General features: G+C 35.0%; 1 protein-coding gene across 4 annotated transcripts in view; it reads right to left on the bottom strand.

Moving 5' to 3' along the window:
* Window positions 1-18385, bottom strand: part of LOC149064902 (cGMP-dependent protein kinase, isozyme 1-like) — a 209588-nt gene that overhangs the window by 81312 nt on the left and 109891 nt on the right. For all 4 annotated transcript variants that reach the window (XM_089254836.1, XM_089254837.1, XM_089254834.1 and 1 more), the window contains exons 2-3: window positions 13167-13342; window positions 7245-7411 (exon numbers count right to left, since the gene is read on the bottom strand). In XM_089254836.1, coding sequence (XP_089110962.1) covers window positions 7245-7411; window positions 13167-13342 — 343 coding nt within the window. The remainder of the gene's footprint in view (window positions 1-7244; window positions 7412-13166; window positions 13343-18385) is intronic.

Below are 18385 nucleotides of genomic sequence, written 5' to 3'. Positions count from 1 at the left end.
CAAAGCAAAACTACGCAGACTAAAAACTGTCAAAAGATATGGCTCATATGTATTAAAGTAAAAAAAAATACTTATAAAAAATATGATGGCCTACCATATTTCTTTTAAACTATTGAAGTAGAATTTGCGATTACGGGAATAATTCTATATATTGCATGCCCATATTGAGTTAGACTCTGACCTTGACGCGCGAAGGGAGGGGTCATTATTCACGGAAGGGAAACGGGGAAAACAAGGGAACAAAAATAAACTCGCTAAAATAGCGGAAAAGACGTGAACGGAAAATACCATCACCTTCTAGCTAAAGATGGCGTTGAAAATACCCACCTGCTCTTTTTCTCCGCAACCTTTTTACCGAAAGGAGATAAATGGAATCGCCCATCGTGACGTAGCCAGAGGCCAACTCAGCGTGGGTGTACAATAACCCGGAATTATATTTCTAACCAATCGACCAAAACTGATGTCCTCTTATCGAAGCACTGGATTGACGGTGTAATAACACTCATGTGCCATCATATAGGAAGAATGGTACAGAAATGCTTAAAAGATTTCGGTCTTTCATATTGCTACTGTATCTGTGCAAGTCCAATGAAAACGTATTCAAATAATCGTCTTTCTTCATAGAAAGTAAGTTCCGCTTAAGTGTGATAATGGTTTTATCTCTGCGTCCCTTAGTGATGTTTATATTCTCTTGTAGAATTTCCTCTGAAACTACGATTTATACAGGGTGTCCCATACATTCGTAAATAGTCTAAAAATTCATAAAAGTTGAAGGCATTGGTCGTCTTTGTTATTTATAGAATGGGACGCTGATCTGATTTACTGCTGCAATAGAACTCGTGGAAATAATATCTGTTAGGTCGATTTTGAGAATTTCGGGAAATGAAATTTTCATATAAATGACATATGTATGAACGGAAATTTTACATAAATATTCAAATGAGTTCGTATTTGAATTTTTGATGAAGAAAATTATTTTTATATAAATAGACAAGCAATTTGAATTAATATTTTTGGAATATTATGGGGTTGAAATTTCTCATCTCCCTTTTTGACCGTTTCTTTAGATGTCAAAGCGCTTCTTTATAAGACACGTGCATACAAAAGAATGATAGAGTTTGAGAATTCCACAGATTTCTCTTCAGGATCCCGAAGAAAGCGTCGCACGTTGAAGAAGACAATATCTCAAGATTCCACGGGAATCGAGAGCACAAGAATGCCATTAATTACCGTCATTCTGTGAAAGTAAAAGAAACGGCAATAGAAAAGATGCAGCCGAAAGGAACAACGTCTCTTCACCTTTTTTTCTCAGCACTATTTCTTCTATTTATAAGAATGAAAGAGCCAGAAACACACACACACAAAAAAAGAACCTAATCTAAATGCAAATTGTTGAATACGGAGATAATGTTTTTTTTTCTCGCTTTGCATAGAGAGAGAAATACAATATCGAGGCAAAACAAAAAAATCCCGTCAAGGAACTCATAAACAGATGGTGGCATTTATTTTGTTTGTCATTGCGCATGAAGTCCAACAAAAGTACAGTAATTCGGATTGCTTTATTTGCAATATCGCTTGAACCAATATTCATAATGAACCATTTCGTATTTTTATTACGCAATCGAAAAGGGTGTTATATTAAGAAGACACCAACAAAAATAAACCGAATGCACGAAAATACAAAAAAAATCCTAATGCATTTCTACACCAATGGGTGTCGTCTTCAGAGGAAAAATATTCAACCACTAGTCACGCTGACCGAGTTTCCCACTTGGGTTGAATACCAAATCTTAACGCTCGGTTGCTCAGCGGAAAATGTGCGTCTGTTCACTTCAAACGTCGTGGTCAGAATGAAGCTGATTGGACGCTTGCGGAATAGTACTACCTGATTGGTCTAGTCGGATTTTCTTAGAATTCCCGCTCGAAATGAATTTAAGCCATGGTGTTGCGATCGGGGGTGTAGATTTATTATCGTTAACTAGTGTATTTTTAAAGGCCCGAATATATGTGCCTTCGTAGAAATCTAAATTAACTGTGAACTAGACTTCGTGAAAAATTCTCGCTTCTTGGAATTTGAATCTATGGCCCTCTTGCCTCAGTGAGCAGCGACGGTCGATTTTTCACATTTCTGATTCTTAACACAGCGAGCGCGTTCATTTAATCTTGCTTTTATGGGTCTCCTTGTTTGTCCTATATAACCAAGAGGGCAATCACCACACGGAATGTAATAAATGTCCCATTGTTTATTCTTTGGTATTACCCTTTTCAGAAGGGTAAAAATAATGAAACCCAATCTGAATTCGGCCTATAAAATGTTAAAATCTACGTACAATATTTGTTATGCATGACAAAAATATGAGATGGGTATACGCAAATTTTTGTCACAGTTATCATAATATAATAATAAGTTACGCATTTAATCTTTGTCCACGACTTTAGTAAATATTACCAATGCAACTAAGCTACGATGAAATATGCTAGTGGCGTATTTACGGAAAGGGGGAGTGCTTAGTGGGCTATAGCCCAGGGCGGAAAATTCAGAGGAGCGGCAAATTTGAGGAATGAGTGTCCAAGAAAATTAATAGAATAGGAGAAGGCCGGCAAAATTTGTATAACCCTCAATAAATCCGCATCTGCCCAGACAGCTAGGGAATAGATCAATGAGTGATCAAAATGTGACCTAGAGAGTTCGCAAGAACGGGAGTGAGCAAAAGTGTGACTTAGAGCTGCAGCAAGCATGTGAATGACCAAAAATAAAAAAAGACCCAAGTAGCGAAGAACCAGGTCAGTGAATGACCTGGAGCGTGTGCAGGAATGTGAATGGCCAAAAGAAGAATGACCTACCGAGCGAACAATCAGGTCAGTGAGTGACCTAGAGCTGTGCAAGCATGTGAATGACCAAAAGCGTGACCTAAGCAGTGGTTCTCAACCTTTGGAAGCTCGCTGCCCCGTAAAATTCTTTTGTGTAAATGAAAGGTCCGGTCATACACCCAATTAACGAGAAATTAACGGGAAAAATGAAACTGCGAATCACTCACGGCCCGGTGTGACTAATGTTAAGGCCCGATGGTTAAGAAACACTGACCTATAGAGTCTGAAAGCCTGTGAATGACCACAAGAGTGATCTAAAGCATGTGTAAACGTATAAATGATCAAAAGAGTGACCTAGAGAGTGTGAAAGTATATGAATGACCAAAAAAAAAAGAAGCATAAAGCATGTGTAAACGTGAAAAATGATCAAAAGAGTGACCCATAATGCAAGGAACAGGTGAGCAACCAAAAGAGTGACATAGAGCGTGTGTAAGCATGTGAGTGGCCAAAACAGTGTGCAAGCATGTGAGTGGCCAAAACAGTGCGAAAGCATGTGAGTCACCAAAACAGTGCGAAAGCATGTGAGTGGCCAAAACAGTGCGAAAGCATGTGAGTCACCAAAACAGTGCGAAAGCATGTGAGTGACTCAAAAATAATGTGCAAGCATGTGAGTGACTAAAATAATGTGCAAGCATGTGAGTGACCAAAATAATGTGCAAGCATGTGAATGACCAAAACAGCGTACAAGTATGTAAATGACTAAAAGAGTGACTAAGAGAGTGTGAGCATACGAGTGAGTAAAAGAAAGACTTGGAGATACAGTTGTACTTGCAGGAGTGGGGAAGAGGCTAAACGGGTGGCGCATTCGAGGGAAGAGTAACGAAGGAAATTAGGCTAGAATGGGAGAAAGGCGACAAAATTCGTTTACCCCAAGGCGGAAAAACCATAAATGCGCGAAAAATATCCTTTATATGCGCAAAAATATCCTTTAAAATGCGGGTCATGTGGTCACCATAGTAGTAAGCCCTTACAACTCGTATACTTGACATTGTATGGTGAAACAATGCACAGAATATAATTTAAAAGAAAAACGGTGTCGAAAGAGCAACGTCAAAAAAGGGAACTGCGGAATTACAAAAAGAAGTGAAATCCCATCAAAAACATTTCATGTAAAAAAGTGAATTATTTTATGTAAAAGTGAAAATCAACGCATTACTTTGTAAATCTCACCAAATTGGCAAAAAAGTGAAATTTAGTGACAGTTCCGAGCATTTGGTGACGTCAGGGCGCCAAGAGACTAAGCCGGATAGTCGAGATCCCATCAAAAACATTTCATGTAAAAAATGAAGCCAAGTCTCGAGATTCTTTACCCGTAAAAAGTTGTGATATCTGATGTAGAGCCAAGTCAAATGCTGTTATTAACTGTGACACTGATTCACAAATCACTCCCAAAAGCTACACACTTTTAGTTGAAAAACATTTTGGGACTTGGCAATTACGAAGCACGAGAATGTATCGGTGGTGGTTAAGTTTCGTTACTCACGCCATTAATCAAATTCCATCAAATATTGTTTATGTAAGGATACCTGTATTTACAGCGTTGACTTAATTTTACATAACATGGTAAGGTGTAATATGTGCTGAGTAATTGCCAAGTCCCAAAATGTTCTTCCACTAAAGGTGTGTAGCTTGGGAGTGATTTGTGAATCAGTGTCACAGTTAATAACAGCATTTGACTTGGCTCTACATCAGATATCACAACTTTTTACGGGTAAAGAATCTCGAGCCTTGGCTTCATTTTTTACATGAAATGTTTTTGATGGGATCTCGATTATCCGGCTTAGTCTCTTGGCGCCCTGACGTCACCCAATGCTCGGAGCTGTCGCTAAATTTCACTTTTTTGCCAATTTGGCGAGATTTACAAAGTAATGCGTTGATTTTCATTTTTACATAAAATAATGACTATTTACAAGCGAAAAATAATGTAATAAATGATAAATAAGATCTGTTTACATAGTTTTCGTAACAATATTTATATTCTTGGACTTCCTTTTTCTCTAATGAATTTTTAAAACGTACAAACGGCACATAACAAACATTTACCGTTAAACCTGTACGAAACAGAACGTCAATATAGACTGAAATGGTGTACCTAACAACCGAATTCCGATTTTGTGGCGCTTTTATACAGCCAAAAAAAAAGTTCGAGAAAATTCTCCACCAAATTCTCACGATATCCCGTAAATTTCTCTGGTTCTATGACGTCGCCAAATCATTGGAGCTGTTGCCAAACTTCGCCAAATTTGTTGCCAAATTGGTGATATTTACAGAGGAATGAATTTTTCTTTTTACATAAAGTAAAGATTATTTGCATGTGAAAAATTATATAATAGATAAGTTATTTGCATAGTTTCCGTAACAATATTTATATTCTTGGGCTTTTTCTGTAATAAATTTTTAAAGCGTACAGAACAGTAAAAAAAAAAAAAAAATTTACATTAGGTATACGTTAATGGGGCCATTCAAGTATTACGTAAGCAGATTTTCAGCCATTTTTGACCCCCCCCCCTGTCAACAAAAGTAAGGTAAACATTGACACCCCCCCCCCCCCCGTCAGCAACTTAGAATATTTTATATCTTCAAAAATGGGTGGTTGATGACGTAAGCAACCTTCAAACCCCCCCCCCCCCGCTTGTCATCAAAAGTCAGCAAATCCGAACCCCCCCCCCCCCCCCAAGTATTACGATGCTGACGTAATACTGTTTTTGATGGTATAGTGGGAGTAGGAAGTGAGCATTCATAGAACTCCGGCCTATCCGATATTTTCTGTGATCCGGCCCGCACTTCAGCTACATTAGGCCGAATAGTCCGGAGATTCTACTGTATTTTTAACTGGAAATATAAAATCGTGAGACCCACAAACTGATTTTCTCGAGAGACTAAACAGTTTGGACAATCGCATAATTTAATAGAAACTTCGATGATGAATAAAAACGTGGTTACGAGACATCTTAGAAAATTAAAATTGAAAACTTTTGCGAAATATTCAACAAAAAAGGATAAGAAAAGTAATTACGAGAAGCAAGAGGATAAAAGTCTTTTTGTTCACGTTTTGAAATTGAAAATATTTCTCGAGACCGAATTCTCTGTGGTGAAGGGAAAAAGAAAAAAAAAAGCAACTGCCAACCATTTCTCGAGAAAAGATATTATTTCTCAATTAAAGTATAATAGCGGGAAGAAATTTTTTGGTTTTTTTGATGAAGAAACTGCTTTCAAGTAATGTACTGTAATGTATTCGATCGTTAACACGTGAATAAATATCTTTTATGCAAATTTATATCTTATTTTTTTTATGCCGAATTCTCAAATAGTAATATATTCCTATTGAATCTTTAATCAAGTTTGCGGGAATTCGATACCGTCATGGTCGTCACCATCGTGTTATGAAATATAAACGAATAGAATTTCTTCTCTTACTAAAAATTTACATTTCTTTAGATCAGCGGTTCTCAACCTTTTTTGACTCGAGGAGCCCTTTTCAGTACATAATTTTTATATCGGAGCCCTGTTTGACTCGAGGAGTCCTTTTCGTATATAATTTTTATGGCGGAACCCCGTAGGCCTCTTTTTTTTTCATTTATCTGCCAAATTCACTTGTTTATTTTATTTTCCTTGAGTCGCAGCGGAGCCCCAAGGACTCCGCGGAGCACCGGTTGAGAACCGCTGCTTTCGATTATCGTTTCTTAACCTATGGTCTGCGACTATGACATATATTTCACGTTTTCATAATAAAAATTATATTATAATTATAGCAAATAAATGTAACGTTTTTTCCGAAATTTTAATTACGATTGGTGATTGTGCCTACATTTGGCAATGGTTTTTTTTAATAACAATTGCAAAATGTCCCGTATTTTGCACATTATTACTGTATTTAAGGTTCTGCTCTATCGTATTTTTTCTCAATGAAATATGGTCATCAAATCATTTGAATATTTTTTTAGTGAAATACTGTACATTTTGAAACTTGTGATTCGTAGCAGCCCTTCATTTCCCCGCGCTTTAGTAATTTTAGCATTAATTAGCAAATCGAATTGAACGCAATAAATTGCAGTTTTTGACAAAATTTAGTGATATCCGGTATTTAAGATCGACATTTCCTGCATTCTCCTCGATGATGTATGACAAATAGTATGGCGGTATGATTTTATTTGAGCCAATATGGATGTAACTAATATTAATTACGAGACGGTGAATCATTTTATTAAGCCTGCCGCGGACCACCCCTGCTCAAGTGAATCACGAACTCAAAAACTGAAGTTTAATCACAAACTGTAGTTGCAGCTACATGCTGTCTCAAATTGTTTGCACAGCGGATATTTCTGCAATCTTTGACTTTACAAACAGTTTGATGTAAAAAAAATGTAATGTACCTGCGGATACGTAAAGATGACTTCCGAAGTCGCCTTCTTTGATGACTAGAGTTCCTTTCTCGAAATGTTTGCTATACATGCAATCCACGATTTCCAGAACCTGAGAGCTATCGAGATTCTTCAGGAAATCGTTCTCCATTATGGCGTCTTTTATCAACTGTTTCGACCTGCAATAAATTAAATTCTATTGAAAGCAAAAAAAAAAAACTAATTTTGAAATTTGATTATGGTATTGGGCGGAAAGAATTAAAATTATGCCGCAATTTGAAAAACTGCTCACAATATGGTTAAAAATGCTTAAATCTTATCACAGTTGCAATAAGATTTAAACAACTTCAAAACGAGGGGGGATGTTCTTCGAAACCTTTGTAACAACTTCCCCCGTTAAACGAAAAACAGACGTTATATCGCACGTGTAAAAAGAAATAGCGTCTTAAGAGAATTCATACTTGGACAAATTATGTTATGAATTTTGGTATAATATAAGCAGTTTTTTTTTTGGAGTGGAAATGCGTCAGGTTATAGGAATAATAATAAAATTTTAATAATTAATAACATGTATGCACAGCTACATAGTGTCCGAAAATCGACTGACGGTTTGCAATTTTGCAAAGATATCTGAATTCAGAAATCGGAGAAAAGCTAGGCAAGAAGCGCTGTCCGTTAGTTTATGCTGTTCTTTCCCATTTTTTCTCCGATTTTTAAATTTAGTGTTAGAAAAGTAGAAATTTTATGTTGGAATCAACAGAGAGACAAAACTTTCTAATTGGGTTTTTGACCACAGGGTGTATATGTCGGCTTCTAAAAACGCGTTGAAGTTGTCATTACAGTGAAACACGTTCTCCATACCTCCGCCCCACCTCCAATCAATCAATTGCCAGTTGGTGGAATCAGCCCTTGTTCAAGGTTAGGCTGAACACATAGTGGGACGGAGAGCAAAGCAACGATGAGAGAAGACAAGCGATGATAGCAGCGCGTTCAAGATATTTTGTTTTCGCCGCTCTGCTCGCTTGTGTGTAGCTTCAAGATTTCCGTCGAAGGGCTTGTTTTCGCTGTTAAAAAGCGGTAATGAGGTCAAAAATGTCACCAGAATCGTTGATAAGTTCTCGACGTACTTCAAAAAGGTGTGGACGATCAAATGAAAACAGCAAGTACCGAATATAATTTTCATATATTTCCCGTCAAACGTTTTTCGTGAGCACGTGTTTAACCAAACGAAAATGATTTACATTTTGAGTTTCAATCTAATTTATCATGCACCGTGTGTGGGTAAATGTGTTTGAGTCGTCTCTGAATTAAAAATCATGTATGTCTCTGTGGAAAAATTGGAAAGTTTTATTTGTTTGTTTATTTTCTGTGTACCGTCAATATTTCCATACTGGAAGAGTACCGAATGTTTGGGTGTCAATAATTACGTTTCTTGTGTAAAAAAAATGAAACCAACAAATATTTATACAAATAAAGCTATTCGGGGAAGGGGGGGATTTTCCACTTCTACCCTCCCGCCTATGCTAATAAGACAAATTTAAACGGTGGGGAGCTTTGACAAAATTGGTTTTTCTCAATTTTTTACTCCTAAATTTAGTAGAAAATATTATTGATCTTTCGAGAAGTGATCGCATTCAAGTGCCGCGGGAAAAGATGTGTAGGGAGGAAAGCGACCAAAATATGAGGAATATACTTCCGTAGTTTATATTTAAAAATAGTGATATTCACACACACAACATTATTATTTCTAAATTGTTGTCTGAGCAAATGTTTTTATAATTATGAAATTTTTAAGCGTTCTTCAATTATAAAACCGAGCTGATAGCGAGTTTCTATTTGATACTCTCTGCTACATCACTATGTGTACTATGTTCTTCGCTCGCAGCTATATTCTCGTGTCGCTTCTCTTCCTTCTCATTCGTCGCTTTTCTCGCCACTTCCACTATGTTCTTAGCCTTAGATATGAGAAGGAGCGAGAAAAAGAGTCTGTGTGTTTCCCCCGCCCATTCTTTCAGTACTGTAAAGACAATGTATAAGGTCAGTATAAATTTCTCTTCCCAGGAAGACACACACGTCATGGAAAGTATTTTTTTTATAAAAGTGATGGGCAGAGTAAATTTTCTTGTTTGGGGTGTAGGGGAACAGTTATCAGCTCGCAAAAATAATTCTTCTTGGAAATAAGTAACTATTTGTGAAGGTTTCACAATTTCAAATGGGCAATTATAAAATGCGGATCAGGAAAATTTTAAAAACCGCTCACAGGGTTAATATCTGTCACCGTTTTCTTGCTATACCATTTTTAAAACCACCAGTTGATTTTGGGACACCTTGTATGTACAGAATTCTTTATTACCAAGGGTTAAGGTGAAACCACATTTTTGGCATACGATGAAAACGGACTTTGTACATCTCTTAGTAAAAAACAGGACAGAGACAGAGCTGAATTCAGACGTATTTATTGGATTGAATGATATTTATACTGGATTTGAGGTTTTCATATTGAATGGAAAATAACATGATGTGAATAGAAAAGCATTTGGGAATTATCGTACCGGTCGTTGTTGTGGAGCAGTCGTTATAACGAGCGTGAACTGTATAAAATTTGAATTTAGTTGAAAGTAGAATTCCTAATAAAAAGACAAACAAGTGACGATTCATATTTTTGAGAAATTAGTGACTTTATTAATTAACTTGTGAAATTAATGATTTAATCTAATCATATTGATTTATTTCTTGCGAATCATAGCTCATTTCATATTCCTGTTTTTTTCATACATTTTTATAATAATTTCATGTTCCATTAAATCACAAAATCGTCATCAAAAATTCTATAACGTTATCATTATCAAAACATTTCAATTGTTCAAATTTTCAACAATGAATAATCATGGGAAAATGCATTTGATCACAATTCTCCCCGGTGGTTTTCATAATCAAAAAACACTTCAGCCGTTACAGAAGCTTTTAAGTTCGAAACCTCGAAAATTGACAGAAGGAACAAAAATAAATTACTGTATAGCAATATGTTGAAACTAATTATCTCGAGTTCGTTCAAAAATTATTTTTTTCTAGGCGGTGAGCGTACAACTTAGAACTTAATATACTAGAAATTTCTCATATCTTCAGCATAAAAGCATCAGAAACAAGATTAACATTTTCCATTGCCTGATATTTGTGCGTGTCATCAATTTTTATTATATCGAGAAATTTCAATTTTTTGAGGTGAAATTTATACGAAACAGAATTTGCGTTATTTTAAATAAAATTCCTCTAGAGACACGAAACTTTTTCATATTTTCGTCATTTATTTGTCATGTTAGTCTATTTAATGAATTAGAACTCTCAAAGTATATGATATAAAACAGTTTTTCCCGTATCTTACTTTTCAATAGAGAAACACATTTCAATAGAAAAACACATTTCAATTTATCAGTAAAAAAAAATAGCATTTTATGTAAGTCAATTAGACATGACAAACTGGAGTTTTAAAATACGTAAATGGATATTTAATTGAATTAGCGGTAAGAACAATTTCGAATCGACTTGATTTGGTAGCGTATTTCAAAAGAAAAATAATTTAAAGATACGAATATTCTGAAATTAAAAAAATAAATGAAGCAGAAAAATTGAAAAATCACATGTTCAACAAATTTAAAATACTTCAAATTTTTCATATGCTGGTGTCGTCTGATGGGCATTTTTTTGAGCCAAATCTTATAATATTACACTAGTTTCAATACTTCTTTCGGTCTGGGCACCAGACTCGATGCCCACTTTCGTAATGATATTGTTTCACGCTGTATCTCGAGAGGATCGAAATGCAAATAAAAGCCAATGGTATCCAATGGTAATATTGATATGAATTTTGCGTCAAATTAATGATGCTACCCCAGTTTCAATACTTCTTTCAGTCTGGGCACGAGGCTCGCGGCCTATAACGAAATTGTTTTGCGGTATATCTCGAGAGGTTCGCGACGCAAATAAAAGCCAGTGGTGTCTGTCGTCTGATAGGTTTTTTTTTAAACAAATCTAATGATGCAAGCCTGGTTTTAATACCTCTTTTGGTCTGCGCACCAGGCTCGTGGCCCGCGTTCGTATAAGGAAATTCTTTTATCTCGAGAGGTTCGCAACTCAAAAATACAACATTAGTATCGTCTATTAGCTATTTCAAATCATCACTTTTATTATGTCAGGCCTGCTTTTTGACAGGTGCAAGCGCCACGGCGCTGTGTCCTTGCAGCGACATGATATAAATTTCAGTAAGGATTGAGGTGCAGGATCCTTACTGGCTTGAATTGGTGCGAGCCTTGGATCTGTGCGCATCCAACCCCAGCCTGTAGGTTTTCTTTTCTGGACTGTGTGGTATGTTCGGAAGGAATGCTATCTTTAGCGTCTTGCGTCGGTGGCAGTCGTGCAAAACTCAATTAGTTGGTCTTTGCTACAGCCTTGATGAAAGGCAGGTGACAGAGGTGATCCAAATCTTGTTTGTTCATGTCGCTTTTTTTCAGTACAGTGCAGCATTACCTTGATTTTGCCTTGGTCATAAAAGGCGGATGTGGTGTCACACCAGAAATACCGCTTATATAAATATACATACCCGCGGACCAAAAAGATTGTGTAAACCCCTGCTGTAAACTGTTGGACTCAGGGCCAAAATTAGAGGGGGGGCAACGGGGTTGTCAACTGCCAAGGGCGATAAAATTTAGGAGGGTGGCAGCTTTAGGTGGGAACAAAGAACACCGTTATAAAATTATCGAATTTTAAAGTGGTGGGGGCGTCCTAATACCTAGGTCACGGCCCTGGTTGGGTCGGTTCACTAAAAATACTATTTAAAAATCATATACACACATATATTATTTTATAATTCATAGCTGACATGAATAATGAACTAAAGCTTTCACATAATTGGATATTTGATTGAATTTCGAATAGAATAAAGTTTGTAGCGTATTTCAAAAGCAAATTATTGAAAAAAAAAGTTTGAAATAAGAAAAAAAAACTAAATGCAATTAATAACAATTTCAAAAAAAAATTAAAAGTTTATTTTTCATTTTTTGTACATGAATTTAGAAGCGGTTCAAAAAAACCACGAGGTTTTTTCGAGGCCATGTAATAATATAAGATTCTTCATTTTTTAGAGCCCATTTTAAAATATTAAAACTAAGATTATAATAAAATTGAATTACTATAATTACATAGCATTTCAAATTTTCAAATAAATCTACGATGGAACACGGGGTGTCCCATAAATTTAGACAAATTGTAAATAATTAACTATTTAGTGCTACGTTAAGAAAATACATGAAAAACATCGAGATTACTGCAATTTCACCATGTGTAACTTTTCTACCACATTGCACATGATGTTGGTAATGTGGTAGCACTTGATAATTCAACAAAGCCGTAATACAAATCGCATTCATTGTTATCTGGGAATAATTTGTTCTTAAGCTAGTTGTTGTTTTACATTGTTTAAATAAGATTTTACATCGTTTAAATAAGATTTTACATCGTTTAAATAAGATTTTACATCGTTTAACGTTTTAATAAGATTTTACATCGTTTAACGTTTAAATAAGATTTTACATCTTATAAATAAGATACGTAAATTATATAAATGAGATCATTAAATTATGAATAAGATAATTATCAAATAGAAATGTTTATAAACATAATTGGGGCGTTATGCAGTGTCACCTATCAACGAAAATTCAAAATATTTTTCTCTCGTATTGGAATAAATAAACTCTTTGATAAGTTTAAGAGCACAAAGCGCGATACCGTTGTAATATTTTATGATTTTTCAAAATCTGTTCAAATCTATGGACCACCCTATATATTACCAGGTAAATTTATTAAAAGTACTAAAAATTATATGTATATTATTTTACAAATTATACAGCTTCATCCATGCCTATGAAACGTGGTACTTACCTGACATCTTTCTCATGATGTTGAATGTTTACATCCGAAAAATCGTGAGCGCTTTCTGCAGAAACACCTTGTTTCTTGACGAGAGGAAACTGCCTGCCATTCCTTGTCTGCAGGAAATACAGAGTTGTCAGGGAATCTGCTTTCGGATGAAGACATGACGTTGCTTCCAAGACATCCTAAAATTTAGAGGAAACTACTTTGAGATATATTTTTGAAGGGTACAGTAGCAAACCACGGGGAAGTAAAATTCAAAATTTACTAACATTTTGAGCCTAATGACAGTCTTCTATTATACAGGTTGATTCCATAATTTCCTTTGCCGCATTTTACTGTTGCCCGTTGGTCCTAGAGGCATTCTCCCAATTAAAAAAGTATCTAAATAACGTGTAGAACTCATTTATGTTGATACGTCATTCATGTGCAAAGGGTTGCATACCCATCAAAATATATAAATGAACTTTTTATAGACACCCTGCCTTTCAAAAATCCAATAATAAGAAAGTTGTTGCCCTGTCTCTAATAAAGCCAAAAAAAAAAAAAATTGTTTCCAAGCGTAATATCCACTGCGATGTTTGAGTTCAAAAATCGACGAAAAATTGCAAGAGAACAGCCGTAAACTAACGCTGTGGTGGTCGAGTGGTCATAGGCCGAACACACACTGGCCTATGACCACTCACACCAAACAAATTACTGTTTTGTTCTGTGCCTCACATACTCGGGCAGCGAGACAAGGAGGACAGAGAGGCACCCACGGTCAACGAGGTACGCGACTCTGTCAATCCGGTTTGTTTTTAATCAAACGCTACTTGGGGATTGGTCAGTTTTCTCCCTTTTTTTTTCTCCTCTCTCTCTCTTGAAAAAAAAAAAAAAAAAAAAAAAAAAAACCTTCTGGGATCATCATCACACCCATTTAGTTTGAAGGGAGTGTTTCGGATTTTTTTTTTCCACTTTCGGCGCTGTCTCTTCTTCAATTCCATTGTGCTTAACCAGGGCGGCCGTCATTTCAACTTTTTCCGGGGGGGGGGGGGAGGAAGAGCATGTACTCAATGTATGTGTGTGTGTGTGTGTGCGCGTATATATATATATACACAGAAATTTATATTATTTACACTAAAAAAATGGTGTGGTACCAAAAAATGGTACCATTTTTTTAGTGTATTTTCAAAAGCCGGGAGCAATAATGGCCCCCCTGACCTCCCCCCCCCCCCAAATGACGGGCTGTGCTTAACCTAACCCAGTGATTCTCAACGTTTTTGGAACCGCGGCTCGGTGAATCTAATTTCTGAGTACGGTCCGGTCTGGAATAGTTTACTCGTTCATAAGATAAATAATTGAAAAACAACCAACTACCTTTTAATTATGAGCTAATTACTTAATACCCCTTAACATTCGATTAATTAGTTAAACCATAAAGACTTTTTAATTGATCTATTAAAAAATTTAAGCTATTTTAATTAATCTAAGATTAATTTATGATATTTTAGTTGATTAATTAATTAAAATCATTTTAATGAATTGAATCCATTATTATCTGACGGACGGATGTAACATTTTGTTTCCTTTTTGGTACAATATTAATAACGCGCAGAAGTCAAAACATAAACGAAGCGTTTCTCATCAGCAACTGCAATAAACATTCTCATTGCATAGGCGCCTGAGTACTGAGGTTGTTTGAGCGCCCCAATAAATTTTACAAGGGAGCTGAGCCCCCCCCCCCCAATAATTAATGAATATACAATGCAACGCACCACTCCCTCTCCTCGAAGGGCTTGAGCCCGTATATAAGAGACAAATGTCAATTTTCAGCCCCTTCAATGTTTTCTCATTCCGCCGGCGCCTCTGCCTCATTAGAAAATGCAATTGATCACAAATTAATCGAAACGTCTTGATATTCAATTTTATAGAATAATTTCCCATAGTTCGCGGGATACGAAGTTTTCACTCACAGTGGGCAATTAAATTTATTTGTGCTGACATCAATGCAACACTTATTAATTATTAATAATTATTGTACTCACCATAAAAGTCAGCTGAAAAGCAGAAAATTGTTCCATTTTGGGCGAAACGCTCGTTTCAGTATATTCACGATAGAGGCTTATGTTGAATTGTGTAACTTAATAAATTTCAAAACCTTTTGAGCACGCGATTTTTCTACTCTAAAATTTGAAAAATTTTCCCTGTTTTAAACAAAAAATTTAGATTTGTGAACCTACCGTTTGAACAAAAATGAAAAAGACCCTGAAAAAAAAAGGAAACGGGAACTTTTCACTGGGTTTTTGCAAAGAAAACAGTATTTTTTATCAACACCCCTAGTTATGTACACTTTGATGACCGATTCAAAACACAATATTTTCGGTATACATGCAGGTGCTTCACTGTCTAGTGACTAACATTTGCCACGATTATGTAAAATACTCTGTTCATTTCTGAGAGAGAACAGGTGAATACATACTCCATCGTTGTAGTGGGACTGCTAGAGGTTTTTACCGCTGGTCATAAATTGCGGGTCCAATGGTCGAAGGTGGTTTTCTATTGCCCGAAAAGCCCTAATCACTCATAGTTATTCCCCTTTGAAGTTACGCGGCTTGGTCACTGGCGAGTACCACAGATGTTTTTCCAATCTCCAAGGAATTATACAGATACCGAGTTTTCTCATGGCACATTATTGTCTTCAGGACATTTTCTTTTCTGTGGTGTCTATAATGGCCACAGAGTAATAATACTATAGAGTGCGCGCGAGGGGTTACAATGTGAAGCAAAGATCCGAAGTCACGTGATTCCGGTCGAAAGGCTGGTCAGGGAATCTCGCTGGCAATGCTTTCCTTATGGCTACTCGTATGACGATCTACACGTGCTGTGTTATTTTTCATTAGAATGGTCTACACGTGTGCAGCTTTCGGATGTTCTGAACGGTTTAGGAAAGGAGGAACATTATCCTTTCACAAAGGAATACTTTTTTACTTATTCCCCTTCTTATAAATTAAAAATTGGAATATTAAATTGACGATGCAATGGATTTCTGACGTAATCTCAGTTTTTAACGACTCCATTTTGGATTTAATTCAATTAAAGTTCCAAGTTTTGGTAAAATTCAAATGTCATGAATCATTATTAAATGTTTTAATAGAATTTTTGGCAATAAATGATTGAAATTGTGAGTTTTATGAAGTTTTAACTGAAATATACGTCTCCGCAAGATTTGGCGAGCTAGTTAGTGAGTTCATTCGAGTTTTGCTCAACTTGGAAGAAAATATGCTTTTAAGAAGGAGAAATTTATGAAAAATATTCTATTTAAATAGAATGTGAGGAAAACTTCCCCCCCCCCCTAGACATCGCAGTTTTGCATAAAAATGCATAACAACCTCTAAAAATAATAGTATTTTTACCCCTCTTCACACCTGAGATAAAACTATTACAGAAAAGAAATTTTTTTATTCATTAATTTATGTTTGTTGTATGTGAAATTGCCTCCTCAAACTAGAAAATTAATTATTCAATTGATTTTTTGAGTCAATATCTGTACTAAGACCTGAAGTCATATATTCTGCACCTCAGATGTTATCTTGAAAAATAATATATATATATGTGTGTGACATGTGTAAATATTATATTATATATATGAAATATTATATCCTAAAATATTATATATATATATATATATATATATATATATATATATATATATATATATATATATACGCACTTTAAATTATTAAATATATACTCTACATGGAATTTTAATTCTTATAATTTAGAGAAATTGATGATGAAATTCTGTAATTTTCTTGAGTAAAATCTATTTCAATCCTGAAATATTATGTACGTGTTTACAGTTTTGTGTGATGAGGTTATAAAAGGTTTTTCAGGAATGTTAGCAATGAAACTTTTTCTTATTGTTTGAATATTATTTCATGACTGAATGGGCCTATGGTATGAGTGTGAATGTGTTACATTACATAACATAATATGATACATTATAATTAATTATGCATTAATTATGAGTATATAGAGTAATTGTAATGTTCTGGAAAGATATATTTTTGTTTTAATAACCCCTAGTATAAATAAATTTTCGAAATTAAAAGCGACAAAGTGAATGAAGAGAATATTTAAAAATATAAATGAATTAGGCTTTACAACATATACGATTTTCTAGCATTTATTTTTACTCCAACATGTTATGTATAATGTTAAAAAAATAAATAATAATTTTATTACACCAAACAAAGAAATAAATTTAAATGTATTGATACTATGAAAGAATAAGTGGAGTATAATTATAAACATAGTTCTTAGTTTTTTAATTGATTGAAGACTCAATTTTCATATCTCCACTTCCAGATTCCCTAAAGATCTGAAGAGAAGAGAAGTTTGGGAAAGAAATCTGCGACGACAGAATTTCAAAGTTACAGACCATACTTGCATCTGTTCAAAGCATTTCACCAAAGATTCTTTCGACACAAGTAAATTAGGTGGGACTTGGCTGAAACAAGATGCAATCCCAACAATATTTGATTTCCCTTCGAGTTTTTTTAAAAAAGAAACAAAGCCGAGAAAAGAACCTAAGAAAAGAATGGAAGATGTTGCACCAACAGGTATGTAATATAATTATTTTGAGCCATCAATTAAAAGGAAATTATAATGAAAGGAAAAAGTTAAATCAGATATTGATGTGAGAGTGATATTATATAAGAGGGTAAATAATTGTAAACATGTAATTGAACCCATACTTTAATAATTCAATAATTTAATTGTATTTAAGGCAGATAAAATTATTGCCAGTACCCATATTAGTAACAAGTTTGCTAACATATATATATGCAGGGTATCCTGTCAGTACTAGGTGGACTTTTATCTCATCAACCCTTCATCATGGAGGTATGATTTTAATTTGAAAAATGCTCAGCAGACCCTCTCCCTGTTGAGCTGAGAAAATTACCCTGTACCGGTTTTGAGAGTGAAAATGCAGAGTGTGTAACAAAATAAAAAATTTAAATTTATATAGTCTCCCTGTGCTCTAGATACCCTGTGTATTTATATCGTTACATTTATATGGATATTTATTTCTTTATTGCAATTTGTTCTTTTCCCTTTCCAGAAACCTCTTCTCCACCTCCAAAAAGATTTTGTTATTTGGGAGATTTTAAAGAAAGTGATATGAAATCCCCAACTAAAGCTCAAAAGGCATTTTTGATAGCAATTACAGACAAAAAGCGGAA

This window comes from Pholcus phalangioides, unplaced genomic scaffold, assembly GCF_987345545.1.
Source record: "Pholcus phalangioides strain wild (caught in Gottingen) unplaced genomic scaffold, Ppha-v1.0 ptg000042l_1, whole genome shotgun sequence".
NCBI classification, from domain to species: domain Eukaryota; kingdom Metazoa; phylum Arthropoda; class Arachnida; order Araneae; family Pholcidae; genus Pholcus; species Pholcus phalangioides.
The sequence above is the reverse complement of the archived record's forward strand: the minus strand, read 5'-3'. Positions and strand labels throughout refer to the sequence as shown.